An 18402-nucleotide genomic window follows, 5' to 3' on the forward strand; every position below is an offset into this window, starting at 1 on the left:
GTTTGCCAGCACTATGTTGGATTCATGTTAAATGTGTATTTTAACCACTTAAACAGTCAATACTGTACTCTGTACTTAGTCTTCTCCTTTTTGCCTCTGCACCAAGGCGTTGTGAGCTTGTAGATCGTAACCACTATGTTTCTTCGTATGACAAATAGAAAAAATAGCCTTTCTACAAGCTCTATAAAACACGTGGCAGAAATATATAAATGCCAATAAGACTTAATATTCATTTGTATGTGTATCTATTCATCCTGGACTGTTCAGCTCCACTAGGGATCCCCTCAGTGTTGCCAGATATACGATAATTATGGTATTTGTACGATAATTCTACCCTCTGTACCATGCAGGATCCATAATGCCAAAATGATGCCTCAGCCGAACGATCATTTCACCATTTCACATCAAGGGTGCATGAATTCACTCAATTCCCTGGCTGCTGGTTCGGGATACAGTTTGGCTTTTTGAGAAAAAGTTAATCTAATGGTAGATCTGTAAGTAAGCCTTGCAGAGCCATATAGAGCAGGAGCCTATCGGTATCTCCTGTTTCCTGAGTCGGCTTAACCCTTTAAGACCGGGGACGCATCTGTGTGCCATTTTCAGATTTCTTTGGCTATTCAAAAATAGCAGATCTACAAGCTCATAGCGCGGCACCGAGTGACGCGCTATGAGCTTGTAGATCTGCTATTTTTGTAAAATAGTGAAAATGTGTCCCTGGAACAACATATTTTGAGATGGGGGTCCGTGGCACAAATACATAACATTTTGGGGGTCCTTGACATGAAAAAGATTGAGAACCACTGACATACTGTAGAAACATTAGACATTAAACGATTTATAAGATATTTGTAGAATCGACTTCAGGTGTTAATGGGTTAACATACAAATACACCCCCCGGTCATGACGCTGGTAGGTAACAGGGACTTATACCCCCCTCCCCCCCCAATACAACCCTTGGTGCTGAAAGCCAAGCAGGGAGACATTGGTATCGTTATAGTCTTTGGTACGACACGGTCGGGGAATCGAACTTCAACCTCCCAGTCTCAGGGCGGACCCTCTAACCACTAGGCCACTGAGCCTAAACATCTGTACTTAAAGGGCAAAGTCATTTAACCCATTAAAACCGGGAAAGCATCTGTGTCATTTTAGATTTTAGCAACATAGGTTTTGTCAGTAGAACAGTGGTTTAGAACAGTAGTTAGAACAGTGATTCACTTTGTTCTTCAGTAGAACAGTGGTTTAGAACAGTAGTTAGAACAGTGATTCACTTTGTTCTTCAGTAGAACAGTGGTTTAGAACAGTAGTTAGAACAGTGATTCACTTTGTTCTTCAGTAGAACAGTGGTTTAGAACAGTAGTTAGAACAGTGATTCACTTTGTTCTTCAGTAGAACAGTGGTTTAGAACAGTAGAACAGTGATTCACTTTGTTCTTCAGTAGAACAGTGGTTTAGAACAGTAGTTAGAACAGTGATTCACTTTGAGGCGTGCAGCGAGCTGTATTTCGGCTCCTGTGTACTTTTTTTTTTACTATGTATTTTTGGTCCAGACATGCTGTTTTCAAAGGTGGACAACAAATGTCAATGGGTCGCGATGACCTCGTTGACATTTGTGAAACCACACAGTGAAACCCTCAGTGATTTGTGACTACTTGAAAAGGTTATAAAACACAAAAATCGCTGGCAGTGGGTGAGTTTATTAATATATATACTGGCAGTTAAAGAGTTAAGCTACTGTACGCTCTTTGACCACAACAAACTCGTATCAAAAAGTGACTGCATGGCCCAGGCCATCAAACCTCTGATACTCTGATACTCTGATACTCTGATATTCTACTCTGATACTCTGATATTCTACTCTGATACTCTGATACTCTGATACTCTACTCTGATACTCTGATACTCCTGCCACAAACAGCAACTCAACAGCTTTATAGTTGAGCTCACAGACCAGCAGTGCTTTCACAACCACAAACACTGAACTAAACACACTGACACAGCATAATGTTATAATTATACAACCATGACTGGGAAAAACGGTGGTTTTCATGCTGATGAATAGTGACATTACAGCAGCTCTCAATTATGACCATCACATGTTCCTATGATTTATTAATATCCTCAGGGCCAGGCTTTTTATTTGAGCAGGGTCCAGGAAGTGCTTTACACGCAGAGCATGTGATGTGTTGTGTTTCTCAAGGAGGCATGTTGTCACACTAGGTTGTTGCTTACAATAAATGTGCTATTTTTGTGTAATGACATATCAGTGGTGTAAAGTATCTAAGTGCATTTACTCAAGTACTATACTTAAGTACAATTTTCAGTACTTTTACTTCTACTCCACTGCATCTCAGAGGCAAATATTGTACTTTTACTCCACTACAATTATTTGAAAACTTTAGTTACTAGTTACTTTGTAGATTTCGATTATTATTACAAAACATACATTAACCACCACAGCCCTATATACATTTTGGCCATTTGAAAATAGCAGATCTACAAGCTCACAATGTGTCGCGATGCGACACATTGTGAGCTTGTAGATCTGCTATTTTCAAAAGATGCTGCATAATGAGTACTTCTGCTTTCGTTACTTTAAGTCTTTGTTTTGATGCCAATACTTTTGTACTTTTACTCAAGTAAATGTTTAATTCCGGGCTTTCACTTGTAATGGAGTATTTATACATTACAGTATTGATACTTTTTGTTTTAGTACTTTTTCCACCACTGTTACATATTTACACCTGTGATGTGTTTACTGGTGGCTGTGTATGATGAAATACATGTCTTTAAAATAAGATCATTCTAAGAGTCCGGTTCAGTTATTTAACATTTCCCATCTGGCAACATTCTCTGTAGAAGAACAGCTTTATATATTATTCTACTATATATCCTCACCATAACCTGTCTGCTTAATGGTGTTGTTATATTATCATAGCATGCCTATATGATGTAGTATAACTGTAGTATGTATATGAGACCGGTCTCTGGGCCGTGCAGCCAGGCTTTTCCTGCTGTTGGATGTTCTCAATAAACTTTGTCTTATGCGTTCAGCCCGACTGGATATATATGTCATTTTTCCACGACAAAGGCCAAGTTCAGCCCATGCTGGAATAGACGGCCATAACTCTTGGCCCAGGAGCGGAGTGTAGATGTAGTAGTGTACTAAACTCACCCCGCTGCTTCTTGGACACAGGTTCTTTTGGCTGGCTATATGACAACAGTGCTGTTCAGGCATCAACACACACACACACACACACACACACACACACACACACACACACACACACACACACACACACACACACACACACACACACACACACACACACACACACACACACACACACACACACACACACACACACACACACAGTCCAATGCATCACAGCGATGGAGCGGCATCAGGCTTTCTGTTCCCTGAAGCTTTGGTATCATCGTCATCACTGTACAACTACACCTGGCATTACAACTACACCTGGCTGTACACCTACACCTGGCAGTACAACTACACCTGGCTGTATAACTACACCTGGCAGTACAACTACACCTGACAGTACAACTACACCTGGCAGTACAACTACACCTGGCTGTATAACTACACCTGGCAGTACAACTACACCTGACAGTACAACTACACCTGGCAGTACAACTACACCTGGCTGTATAACTACACCTGGCAGTACAACTACACCTGGCAGTACAACTACACCTGGCAGTACAACTACACCTGGCAGTACAACTACACCTGGCAGTACAACTACACCTGGTAGTACAACTACACCTGACAGTACAACTACACCTGACAGTACAACTACACCTGGCAGTACAACTACACCTGACAGTACAACTACACCTGACAGTACAACTACACCTGGCAGTACAACTACACCTGGCAGTACAACTACACCTGGCTACACCTGGCTGTACAACTACACATGGTTGTACAACTACACCTGGTTGTACAACTACACCTGGCAGTACAACTACACCTGGCAGTACAACTACACCTGGCAGTACAACTACATTAATTCCTGGCAGTGAAAGAGTTGATGATAATATAAATATAATATATAATATAATATAAAACATATACAAAAAATATATATCAAGAAGTGATACCAACAGACACACTTAAAGGTTGTATGACATTCATTTTCACTATGTTTTTGGGTTTTTTTTATGACCTCAATTACACCCAAAAAACCTAAACTTTGAACATTCAGTGGATTTTCTGTGGGCTGGGGTTTTCTGAATAATTAGGCTGAAAAGTAATCTGAGCTTGGGCAGTGAAGTCACAGGCCATTAATCCCGCCCACTCTCCTCCTCGCCCCTCCCCTCCCCTATCCTTTCCTTTGGGGGGGGGGGGGGGGGGGGGCAGCGGAGCAGAGGCGATGATTGACAGGCAAAATCCCTCAACAGCGACACCCGCAGGCAAAGATTTTTTTTTTCATTGTAAAAGGCTTTAGAAATGTGAGAGAAAAACACCTGCCATGGATCACTGGAGTGGATTTTTTTGTTAAAACTTTTTATACATGTTTGAAGGACCATGACAAAGACTTTTAATGTGTGGTAAAACTGAATGTCATGAAACCTTTAAAGTAAAAACTTAAAGTATACTATGTTAATTACATTGATCCAAGTCGCAACTTTTGGTTTCCAAAAGTTGCGTTTTCCAATCAATTGATTGATTAGAAACCAAACATTTGTACATTTTCAAGGGTGGCCCTCATCCCCAAAAGGTTGAGAAGCACTTGAACTACGGCACCGTGCTGCAGTAAACACTGCATCTTCTGACCCAAAAGTTCATAACGATGCACAGCCTCTTCCTGGTGGCTGTAAATGTCAGCTCCAATCAGCGTCTCCACCGCTTGATCTCTACCAGACCCCGTTGAAAAGAGAGAGAGAGTTACGGCGTTCTTTGATCTCGCCGCGCCGCAATCGTAATGTTGTTTGATCTGTTTTGATGTTTGATGATTAGTTTTTTCAAATGTTATCTTAGCCCATTCATACCGGGAACGCATCTGTGTAATTATTTAGCGTGCTATGAGCTTGTAGATCTGCTTTTTTTTTTTTTCGCGAAAATTTGTGCAAATCTTTCAAAATATATATTTTTTAAATCGAACATTTGTAACTCATATCTTTGCTTCTGGGGGATTCTACAAATGTCTTCTAAATCCTAACAGTTTTTTGAAAAAACCTATTGATATAATCAGTGGTTCTCAACGTTTTTCATGTCAAGGACCCCCAAAATGATATGTATTTGACCACGGACCCCATCTCAAAATATGTTGTTCCAGGGACCCCCAGATGCAAAGATTTGAGTAAAAAATGTTAGCTTAAAAAAATATATACATACACATAGATTTGCAAAAATTGCAGATCTACAAGCTCATAGTGCGGTACTCAGTGCCACGCTATGAGCTTGTAGATCTGCTATTTTTGAATAGCCAAAGTCTAAGATAATAGTTTAAGTGGTTACATGGATGCGTTCCCGGTTTTAATGAGTTAGAGCGGTCCTCTTGAACGCGTACGAAACATCGTAATTCATGCCGTTACGCAATAACTTTGTCCAATAAACGTGAAACTTGACACTTCATGTATCGCGTGTGCTTCATCACCCATTATGAGGATTCAGTGTTTGGAACTATGCTGTATTATATAGGGTCGTGTTTGGAACTATTGGTCACACCATAAGTGGTGGAAAAAGTACTCAATGTGTTTACTTAAGTAAAAATATCAATACTGCAATGTATAAACTAAGCCTTTTTGAAAGAAAAAATAGAAACAAAACAAGCAAACCCGCTTTCAAAAATGAATAAAAAAACGAAATACGAATAAAAACTAACGTCAAATGCAAAACTACAATGACCTTGGTGTGTGATATGAGTGTCATGGACGTCTGAGGTATTTCTTAAGATTTCATAAGACGTGTAAATCAGTCATAACTACAGTATGGATGAGGCTCAGCATGGCAGCTCCTCTTTGAAGCTGGAACCCCACTCTTACATACTGTAGGATCTTTGCTTCTGGGTTGGGGGGTCCCTGGAACAACATATTTTGAGATGGGGGTCCGCGGTTAAATACATATCTAAATCAGTATATCAGTATGTTGCTACTGTATAATATCAGTTGTGCTCCAACTTCTCCATGTCAAGAATCCCCCAAATTATATGTGTTTGGCCGCGGACCCCCATTAGAAAATATGTTGTTCCAGGGAAGCAAATAATGGAGTTAAAAATGTTCGCTTTAAAATAGCAGATCGACAAGCTCACAACGCGATGCGAGCTTGTCGATCGAACTGACTCTTTTATTGATCACTAATTGACAACAATAAATCAATAAATTATGTTTTTATCAATTGCGTTGCTGCCGAATAATGGGTGATACTAAATGTGTTTGTGGGTGGGTACTCCACGGAGCTCTGACCGCCTGGTGCGTTGTCCTAGCGGTGCCACCACCTGCTACGTCCAACTTCTATAAAGGGAAAGGGTGGCACACTCAGCAAAACGTCTATTTACTTCATTTAATAGTCCATAACGTGCCACTCCGCGCTAAACGTTTTGGGCAGTCTGTCCGACACACCGCTGAAGGCTGGAGACGGCCAAGAGCCTTTTGTGTGGAGGGAGTGGCACATTATAGGACTATTAAATGAACTAAACAGACTTTTTGCTGAGTGTGACCCTTTCCACATAATTAGTGATGCCACTAAAAGTGTTGTCTGCGACAGGTAACGCCCACATGAATCAACTCCTTTTATTACAGTACGGCAGTAGGCTATGTATAGGACTATACACAGCAGTGGTTTTCAAACCTTTTCATGCCAAGGACCTCCAAATTGATATTTATTTGGCCATGGACCCCCCAACTGAAATTGTTTTGTTCCAGGGACCCCCAGAAGCAAAGATTTGAGTTAAAAATGTTGGCTTTAAATATTTATACATATTCAAAGATTTGCACACATTTTCAAGATTTTTCAAAAATATCAGATCTACAAGCTCATAGCGCGGCACTCTGTGCCGCGTTATGAGCTTGTAGATCTGCTATTTTTGAATAGCCAAAGTATAAAATATGGATTAAGTGGTTAAAATGATTGTGAGCTATATTACAATCTGATGAAATGGACGACATACTACAGAATACTTAAAGCTGCACTACAGTATGGAACTTTCCTCTTCTACCCCGGATTTGAACCCGTTTTTTTCCTGACATGTTTACCATTGAGCTAATAGAGCCGGCCTGCTTGCTCAGGGGATAAATAGAATATTGACCATCAGGTCAAAGTTCGTGTTGGATCCTGTGTCTAGGTGAGACATGACCTTTGACACGATGGGAACCTTGCATGTCCAACAATTACTGTTTAGGAAATGGAAAAAAATAACCTGTGGATTCAATGGATCCAGTTATTATATCCCAACACAAGTGGTTAACACCCCCCACACAACCCCCAGCCTCCCAAAAAAAAGAAAATACATCTAAATACAGAGTTTTCTGCCCAAAGTACTCATCATGCGGAATGCATTTTAAACGTTTTTTAATATGTATAAAATGCATGCAAATCTTTTGAAAATAGCAGATCTACAAGCTCACAATGTCGCGACACATTGAGAGCTTGTAGATCTGCTATTTTCAAATGGCCGAAATGTATATAGGGCTGAAGTGGTTAATGTGTGTTTTGTAATAATAATAAAATCTACAAAGTAACTAAAGTTTTTAAATATTTGTAGTGGAGTAAAAGTACAATATTTGCCTCTGACATGTAGTGGAGAAGTACTGAAAAGTAAAAGTACTGAAAATGGGAAATACTCCAGTAAATACCTCAAAAGTGTACTTAAGTACAGTACTTGAGTAAATGTACTTATTTACTTTACTCCACTGGTTGCGTGTGTATGTCTTGTTGTCAAGCTGAACAGTGATTCCATGTCATGCTTTATTAATTATCAGAGTTACACAACACAATGCTCTGGTGAGAGATCAACGCGTCACATCTCAGCATTAGACACATCAACTTTCTCATTTAGTCACATCCAATTGGAACAAGATGTGTAGCAACAAGTTCTGCTTTTAAAACAAAAAGACTGATCACCGCATTAAGACGACACGGGAGAGAAGAGGAATGATCCGTCCGCAGATGTGTGTTTTTTCTTTCTCTCCCCCCCCCCCTTCTTCTTCTTCTTCTTCTTCTTCTTCTTCTTCTTCTTCTTAGGGTTAATCTGAATAATGTAATTGACTGAACGCCTGAACAGTTTAACCCAATAAGACCGGGAAAGCATCTGTGTCATTTTTAGATTTATTTGGGCTATTCAAAAATAGCAGATCTACATGCTCGTAGCGCTGCACCGAGTGCCACACTACGAGCTTGTAGATCTGCTATTTTTGAAAAATCGTGAACATGTGTGCAAGTATTTGAATATATATATATATATATATATATATATATATATATATATATATATATATATATATATATATATATACTTTTTTTTTAAGCAAACATTTTTAACTCAAATCTTTGCTTCTGGGGATTTTTCAGTTTTCTGAAAAACTTATGTTATTATATATCAGTGGTGCTCAAACTTTTTAATTGTCAAGGACCCCAACATGATTTGTATTTGGCCGCTGACCCCCATCTCAAAACATTTAGCTCCAGGGACCCCCAGAAGCAAAGGTTTGAGTTACATGTCAAATGTCCCCTTTAAAAGATACATATTCAAGTAATTTCACGGTTTTCTAAAATAACAGATCTTGTAGATCTGCTATTTTAGAAAACGCATAAGTATAAAATAATGTTTAAAGTGGTTACACACACAGATGCGTTCCCGGTCTTAATGGGTTAATCAATGGCAGCAACAAACGACCGTAGCGGAGCTGTAACACAAACTATATACCGTCTGCCTGTTGGCAGTTTAGCGCCTTTGCTGCAAAGGCCCCCCCCCCCCCTCCCCCCCTCTAAAAAAAACAACAGACGGTTGGGTTGGACATGCAGGCATCGCCATGGTGACAGTTGCCATGCACGCTGCAGAAAACAAATTAGCGCCGTAATCAAGCAACATCTGCTCCAACCACTCCACCAATGGGGTCGTCCACTCCAGCAATGGGGTCAAGGAGACATGGGGAACTACAGGATGTTGATGGATGTGTGCTTGGTGGCAGACAGTGTTGATTTTGTTTCCACTAAAACTATGCTGTGGAGCAGCATAGTGAACCCCGAACTGAGCTCATACCTCCTTCAACGCATGAGGAGTGAGCAAGCCGCTTCTTATCACCTGACGTAGCGCGTGGAAGGAACACGTTATTCCAACCAGTTCCTTTCCCCTCCATCAGGCGCCCCGCCTGACCAGGGGGAGGCAGTATAGAGACCAGGATTACTGCATGTTTTTGTGAGGGTATTAACTACCCTAGGAGACACGGGGAGAACATGCAAACTCCACACAGAAAGGCCCTTTCACCAACCCCACCTAAACATTCTTAAACCAATCTTACATTTTTATCCCATGATTTTGTAACCCCATTTTTTACACCCAGTGCCAATTGTCTATGTAATCCTGGGCACTACACTCCCTCTGCCAACCTAGGGAGGCCAGGGTCGAGCTCATGTCTCCTTCAATGCATGTCAGCCCGCCTGGGGAGCCAGAGGCCCTGGTGTCACAGGTACGATTCCAGGCCAGGTGTCGATGTGTGTCCCTGAGCAAGACTCTTAACCCCTAACCGCTCCCCGAGCGTCACATATGGCTGCTCACTGCTCCTAGTTGTTATAAGATGGGTAAATGACATCACTGCTCCTAGTTGTTATAGGATGGGTAAATGACATCACTGCTCCTAGTTGTTATAAGATGGGTAAATTACATCACTGCTCCTAGTTGTTATAGGATGGGTAAATGACATCACTGCTCCTAGTTGTTATAGGATGGGTAAATGACATCACTGCTCCTAGTTGTTATAGGATGGGTAAATGACATCACTGCTCCTAGTTGTTATAAGATGGGTAAATGACATCACTGCTCCTAGTTGTTATAGGATGGGTAAATGACATCACTGCTCCCAGTAGTTATAGGATGGGTAAATGACATCACTGCTCCTAGTTGTTATAGGATGGGTAAATGACATCACTGCTCCCAGTAGTTATAGGATGGATAAAATGCAGAGGACACATTTCACGTATGTGCAAATGTACTGTGACACATAAATCCCCAAGGCGTGGGTCCTCCTATATTACTATTATTATTATATACGACGGAGCATAAATAAATCAGGCTTTAACAACTTCCTGAACGCCATAATGGCCACAGAATTCATAGCCATAATATATCCATCTCTAGAAAACATAATTAAGGCCTGGCGTTTTCACACAGTACATCACGTTTGACTTTTGGACAAATATATTTCTCAAACTCTTTTTTTAACCGGATGCCTGCAGCTTTTTATTGACTTCAGCTTGAAAACGCTCGTCTACATTTGCATTGATTTGTTGGGCTCCCCGCTGCGTTAGGATACCAGCGGCACACGGGGGGGTTGAAGACACATCATATCTCTATCCAACAAGCATCATCTACACACTACACACACAAGTATATATTCCCCTTCAAATATATTACGTCTCCCAGTGACAGCCTAGTGCCTGGTTGGAATTTAACATTCATTAAAAATGAAGGACTGGCATCCATAAATAATGGGACTTTTTTTCAACTTAGTAAACAGTGCTACAGCGCCAGGGCTAAAAATGATGCACCGCCATCCATAAATAATGGCAACTTTGGAGTCAACAGGGAGATCAATGCCAGACATTGTATCTACTAAACTACTGACAAACACAATCCAAATTAGCATCAATCTGGGCCGGGACGGGGTGGGGTGGGGCATCACCAGCCCCACCACAGGGCTTCAGGTGTTCCTAGAATCCACAGTTAGCTGCCGCCGCTAGCTGCTAGTAGGATGCTAAGTGAGCAGCCAGGGTTTAACTCATTAAGACCGAGAACGCATCTGTGTCATTTTTATAGATTTCTTTGGCTATTGAAAAATAGCAGATACTGTATACAAGCTCGTAGCGCGGCATGAGCTTATATATCTGCTATTTTTTTTTTTTAATCGTGAAAAGTTTGAGAAAAAATTAAGTTTGAGAACCACTGATTATAGCGACATACGTTTTTTCAGAAAACTGTTAGAATTTAGAAGACATTTGTAGAATCCCCAGAAGCAAATATTTGAGTTACAAAATACTAATGTTTGCTTTAAAAATATGTATATTCAAAGATTTGCACACATTTTCACGATAAAAAAAACAAAAAAACAGCAGATATACAGATCTGGCATTTTTTCAATAGCCAAATAAATAAAAACAAATACACAGATGCGTTCCCGGTCTTAATGGGTTAAACTCCTATGGAGAAGTAAATACATGCGGTGAGGATATCCCAGACAACAACAACAGTATGGAGGAGAAGAACAATATGTTTGTTTTTTCTTTTTCGCCGCACAGCTTGATTATGATTGAAAGAAGCCGAGCATGAACTTTAATTACTGCTTACACCCCGGCTTGTTTTGTGACGGAGGATTGAAGCCAGCTTTAGGACAACACAAAGGAGACGAAGGAGGGCTGAGGCGAGGAGAAACCGCAGCGCGCAGCACTTGGCTAAACCACCGCACACACACACACACACACACACACACACACACACACACACACACACACACACACACACACACACACACACACACACACACACACACACACACACACACACACACACACACACACACACACACACACACACACACACACACACACACACACACACACACTCTGCAATACGCCTGATGGAATACAAATAGTGATTAAAAGAGAGACGGATGGAGGGGGACTCTTAAGACTTTTTACCCACACACTGTTTAAATGTATGCCGATAATTCAGCCGTTTCTGCCTTTTTTATTTGTTTATTCTAACAGCCGTGGAACACTCCTTAACCTTACATAAAAAGGTTAAGTAACTGAGGACTTTTGTTTAAGTCAGGCAGACATGAAGCAGAGTACTCTTGTTCTTCTATACTCCCTTTTGTACTGTCACCCCCCACACACACACACACACACACACACACACACACACACACACACACACACACACACACACACACACACACACACACACACACACACACACACACACACACACACACACACACACACACACACACACACACACACACACACACACACACACACACACACACCCGCGCGCACGCACGCTTCCAAGTTTATTCCAGGACGTACCCAGTGAGGCTGATAGATTGTATAATACCTCAGAGGCCAGGCTTCAGAACAGTGAACTATGTGAACTACACAAGTTGTTTGGCATGGCTTTCCAAGGCTGTGAAGGCATGTAGTAACTGTACGCGTTCCTGGTCCAAAGAAAACAGCATCAATAATTTGGGCTCGTAACACGGGCCTCTCACTTGATGAAATATTGCACGCGAGAGAAACTTGTATTAAAAAAAAAAGAATGTGTGTGTTTGTGTGTGTGTTGTGTGTGTGTGTGTGTGTGTGTGTGTGTGTGTGTGTGTGTGTGTGTGTGTGTGTGTGTGTGTGTGTGTGTGTGTGTGTGTGTGTGTGTGTGTGTGTGTGTGTGTGTGTGTGTGTGTGTGTGTGTGTGCCTGGCCAGAATCGTGCTTCAACTACTGAAATGATAGTGCATTTTATCTGGAGGGACAAGCATGGTAGTAATTACATTAATAGGAAGTGTTATTATTTCTTTAAACATTGATTGTCCAGTCTGTTAAATGTGTTCTGGCGAACATTCAATGAAATATAGCCGAGCTTGAAGATTCACTGAAAAAAAGTTACAGGGGCCAAGAACAGACCCCTGGGCCCCTGGGGGACCAGACTCACCGCAGGACGCCGTCTCGTCGGACATGTCTCCGCAGTCGTCGTCGCGGTCACAGCTCCAGGCGTGCGGGATACAGCGTCCGTTACCGCACGAGAACTGGCTGGGCTGGCAGGGCTGGGCTGAGAACGGGACACAAGAGAGAGAGAGGGTTTCCAGGTGATTCAATCAAGCACATACACACACACCATTGGTGTAAAGTAACTAAGTACATTTACTTAAGTTCTGTACTTACAGTAAGTTACATTTTGAAGTATTTTTTACTTTTCTGGAGTATTTCTACTTTTACTTCTACTCCACTACATCTCAGAGGCAAATATCATACTTTTTACTCCACTACAATTATTTGAAAACTTCAGTTACTAGTTACTTTGTAGATCTTTATTATTATTATTACAAAACATATATTACCCACTTCAGCCCTATAGACATTTCGGCCATTTCAAAATAGCAGATCTACAAGCTCACAATGTGTCGCATCGAGCTTGTAGATCTGCTATTTTCAAAATAATTGTATACATTTGAAAACTTGTGAAATGGGACATTCTGCATAATACTGTATGTGATTTCTACTTTTGGTACTTTAAGTACATTTTGATACCAATATTTTTGCACTTTTACTCAAGTACATTATGAATTCCGAACTTTTACTTGTAACAGAGTATTTGTACATTGCAGTGTTGATGCTTTTACTTAAAGGTAGGGTAAGTGATTTTCTTTGGTTAAAGTAAGTGTTAAATAGCTCTATATTCTGATAGTACTCATTGCTATAGAGTGTTTGTTCAGTAAAAGGAGTCTCCTTGTCTCTCCAGCTCTTTATAAAACAGAAAATGCATTTTCGTTTCAGTTTCAGTTTCATTTCCAATTTTATCCAATCAGGATAGACAACTCAATCAGGATATAGATTAAACAAGTGAAATTGGAAGTGATGACACTAAGAAATGAGCAGGCAAAATTGGAACTGGAACACTAAGAAGCTTTAAAATTGGTACTTTCTCCTGATTGGCTGAGATTTTGACACCTACCGGAAAATGTATTTTCTGTTTATTAAAGAGCTGGAGAGACGGGGAGACATCTGTTACTGAACAAACACTCTATAGCAATGATTACTATTAGAATATAGTGCTTTAACCTTTTAACAAAATACTTTTTGTTTTAACCAAAACATATCACTTGCCCTACCTTTAAATAAAACATGTGAGTTTTCCACCACTGGAAAACGGTACACAAGAAAGAGTGATTCAATCAAACATGCAACTGTGCGCACACACACACACACACACACACACACAGACACACACACACACACACACACACACACACACACACACACACACCCACACCCGCGCGCGCTGTGTCAAGGTGTGGAAGATGTGCACGACATCTCTAACGATCGCTACATCAGCGATAGATGTCAGCGTACACGCCCCGGCGCTCTGCGCTCTACCTCCCAGGTTATCGCTCAATCACACATAAAGAACAAACGGGTGCAAAGCGAAGGCCAACGGGGGGAATTTGCAGTCGATTCACGGGTTCCCACCCAGTCAACATTCTGTTTATACACACATACACACACACACACACACACACACACACACACAGGGTCAGGGTCTAGTGGACACGCATGGACAGCAACGCCCTGTGATCTCTGTGGTGGCGTGTAATATGCATGTCAATCTGACGACAGGGCGGCGTTTATCATCCTCCAGGCTAACGCTCATTGATTGAACCTCTAAAGGCTAAACAAAAAACAACCTGAGAGAGGCTAGCCGTTAGCTACGGTAGTCTTTATACAGGAGGGCTGGGGGGGGGGGGGGGGGTGGAGCCACGCTGATGTACTGTAGAGCAGGGGTTTTCAACCAGTGTTCATTTAACTGGGGACCACCAGTGGTCCCCAGTTAAATGATGGAGAGCTGGTAACCAAATGGACCCTTATAGATGTTTAACTCTTGAAAAATGAATGAAAATTCATTTTACGCTCTCAAGAGTTAAATTATTGTTAAACATCTGACTGCATTACTTAATTTACAAGAAGTCTACACAATTAGAGAATGTAGAATAATTGTAATGTTGATCAACGTTTGCCTGTTATCTCTCCTCTGGAACCAACATCAATACAGCATGGAATTGTGAACAAAATCTTATCCAACGATAACGTTATATTCTAGGTTTTGGAGGGCACGGTGGAGGGCACGGTGGAGGGCACGGTGGCACAGTGGCCTCACAGCTAGACAGTCCTGGGTCCTGGAGGGTAGGTACCCACTCAACAAACATGCAGTAATCCTGGTCACTATACTGCCTCCCCCTGGCCAGCCGGGGCGCCTGATGGAGGGGAAAGGAACTGGTTGGAATAACGTGTTCCTTCCACGCGCTACGTCCTACCGGGGAAACTCTCCCCTGTCAGGTGATAAGAAGAGGCCTGCTCGCTCCTCATGCATTGAAGGAAGCATGAGCTCAGTTCGGGGCTCTCCCTAGGCTGGCAGAGGGAGAGTAGCGCCCAGGATTACATCTTAGGCAACTGGCATTGGGTGAAAAAATTGGTTACATAATCGGGAGATAAAAGTTTTTTCTAAATCTCATCAAATGGTTCTGTGGCTCAAATGCCCAATAAATAATGGGCCTTGATATGAAAACCCCCTGCTGTAGGGGACTATAAGCTACAGTAGACGTTACAGTGAGGCTGAGGGGGGGGGGGGGAGCCACGCTGATATACTGGAAGTGGTTCTGACATGCACTCCGTTTTCGGGGGGAAAGTCTCCCCTTTGTAGGCGCTAAACTTCTTTGATGTTACAGAGCTCACGCAATGAGATTGATCTGAGGGCTCCTGCTCCTCTCCGGAGCAGGAGCCCTCAGTGTGAGGCAGAACAGGGATGACTGTCTGACAACACGGCATGCTTCTGTTCAAAGTCTTTGATCTCTATAACACATCCGTCTGTAAGGAAAGGATTCTTTTTTTAACACACCAAAAAAAAAAGTTAAAAATCAATGGTTCAGTAGTTGATCCGTGTAGAGGCCTGGATTATTTTTTACATATTGCCTCATAAAAAAAAAGTCTCATCTACAGTAACACCGTTTCAAATGTTTTTTTCGCGAACCTCATCTAACCCCCTGTTTCAGATGTTCTGCTTAACTTAATTTAAACCGGATCTCAGGATATACAGCAGTCAGCTGGAATCCAGACCCTGTTCCTGTGTGGTTTAATGTAACACAACTTCAAAGCATAGAACGGGTCCTTTCACAGCAACTTAAGAATAATATAAACCCTATTCGTGGTTGGCCGAAGTCCCTCAGGACTTTTCAGTTTTCACTCTACATTAAATACATTGAAAATAGCCGATCTACAAGCTCGCAACGCTTGTTGTTCTGCTATTTTTCTGTGAAGGTATTTCCCCCCAGAATAAGGACCGTATCTCAATGTGAGAGAGTCGTTTCTGATCATACATCATGGTACAGTATCAATGATCACAGTACAGTATCAATGATCACAGTACAGTATCAATGATCACAGTACAGTATCAATGATCATAGTACAGTATCAATGATCACAGTACAGTATCAATGATCACAGTACAGTATCAATGATCACAGTACAGTATCAATGATCACAGTACAGTATCAATGATCATAGTACAGTATCAATGATCACAGTACAGTATCAATGATCACAGTACAGTATCAATGATCACAGTACAGTATCAATGATCATAGTACAGTATCAATGATCACAGTACAGTATCAATGATCACAGTACAGTATCAATGATCACAGTACAGTATCAATGATCACAGTACAGTATCAATGATCACAGTACAGTATCAATGATCATAGTACAGTATCAATGATCACAGTACAGTATCAATGATCACAGTACAGTATCAATGATCATAGTACAGTATCAATGATCACAGTACAGTATCAATGATCACAGTACAGTATCAATGATCACAGTACAGTATCAATGATCACAGTACAGTATCAATGATCACAGTACAGTATCAATGATCACAGTACAGTATCAATGATCACAGTACAGTATCAATGATCACAGTACAGTATCAATGATCACAGTACAGTATCAATGATCACAGTACAGTATCAATGATCACAGTACAGTATCAATGATCACAGTACAGTATCAATGATCATAGTACAGTATCAATGATCACAGTACAGTATCAATGATCACAGTACAGTATCAATGATCACAGTACAGTATCAATGATCACAGTACAGTATCAATGATCACAGTACAGTATCAATGATCACAGTACAGTATCAATGATCATAGTACAGTATCAATGATCACAGTACAGTATCAATGATCACAGTACAGTATCAATGATCATAGTACAGTATCAATGATCACAGTACAGTATCAATGATCACAGTACAGTATCAATGAAGTCACATTTATGTGAGCTCTTTTCGTGCTGAAAGAATCAAAGAAAGGTTTTGCGTTGCTGTTCATCCTCCTACTGCAGCCCAGTAGAGGGTTCTCAACAGGCCTGAAAAGTAGGGCCCGGACCTAACTGGGCCCTAACTGGGCCCTAACTGGGCCCGGCCTCGAACAATTACCATAATTGAAGGCCCGAAAACCCCCAAAAAGTGTAATTATGTGCTAAACCCATTTAGACCAGAGGCCGATTCTAAAAATGCCTTCTAAATCCTGTACTGTACATAGCAACAACAACCCCAAAAGGGGTTCCCATCCTGAAAGGTATACAGTAGTTACAAATAGGGGTTCCCGACCAAAATGGGTTAACCCATTTATCCCTGAGGCTGATTTAAATAAACACCTTCTAAATCCTAACCCACGTTTTCCGAAAATCTGTCCTATTTCCCCCCCCCAAAAAAAGTCCTGTTGCTATGTATATAGCTATATACATAGCTATATACATAGCTATATACATAGCTATACATAGCTATATACATAGCAACATCTAAAATGACAAAGATGCTTTCCCGGGTTTTAAAGGTACAACAAAATATAGGCTTTCCCGGTCTTAATGGGTTAATGTCCTCAAAGTCACGAAGAAAACGGCCACTTTCGCAGTTTTTCGATGTTTGAGGTTTGGCCATTTCCGGCAGTTTTTCTTTTTTTAAAACACAGGCTAGGAAGGTCGTACGACGACCAACTAGATACCTGAGTAAAGTTCACTTTGAGCTGCATCCAAAGCATCCACTGACATTTCCGTCTGCCTTATACCGTTCGGCCACTAGGGGCAGTTGAAATGTCTTTTTTGGGGGTAAAAGAGTTGTTTATTTTTTTTATTTTTTTCGTCTGAACCCGAGGCTCGGCTCGACCCAGTAGCTCTGCTAACGGGACACAAACACACAACCGTTTACCCACCTGAGCAAGTCATGTTGGATTCATCCTCGTCGTTGCCACAGTCGTTCGTTCCGTCGCAAAGCCATCGTTTGGGAATGCAGCGATTGTTGTTGCACTTGAACTGGTCAATGGGACAGCTATGGTTGTCTGGGGGGAAAAAGAAAAAAGAAAGTTAATACATAATACATATACACACACACA

General features: G+C 41.3%; 1 protein-coding gene across 1 annotated transcript in view; it reads right to left on the reverse strand.

Annotated features, from left to right (window-relative positions):
- The window catches only part of LOC308105811 (low-density lipoprotein receptor-related protein 1B-like), a gene marked incomplete at its 3' end in the record, with an annotated part of 706266 nt that overhangs the window by 369041 nt on the left and 318823 nt on the right, over nt 1-18402 (reverse strand). The window contains 2 exon segments of the mRNA XM_080456736.1: nt 12878-12994; nt 18223-18348. Of these exon segments, the coding sequence (XP_080312862.1) occupies nt 12878-12994; nt 18223-18348 (243 nt within the window).

The sequence above is a fragment of the Gymnoscopelus braueri genome (genome assembly GCF_963280865.1).
Source record: "Gymnoscopelus braueri genome assembly, chromosome: 18".
In the NCBI taxonomy this organism is placed as follows: domain Eukaryota; kingdom Metazoa; phylum Chordata; class Actinopteri; order Myctophiformes; family Myctophidae; genus Gymnoscopelus; species Gymnoscopelus braueri.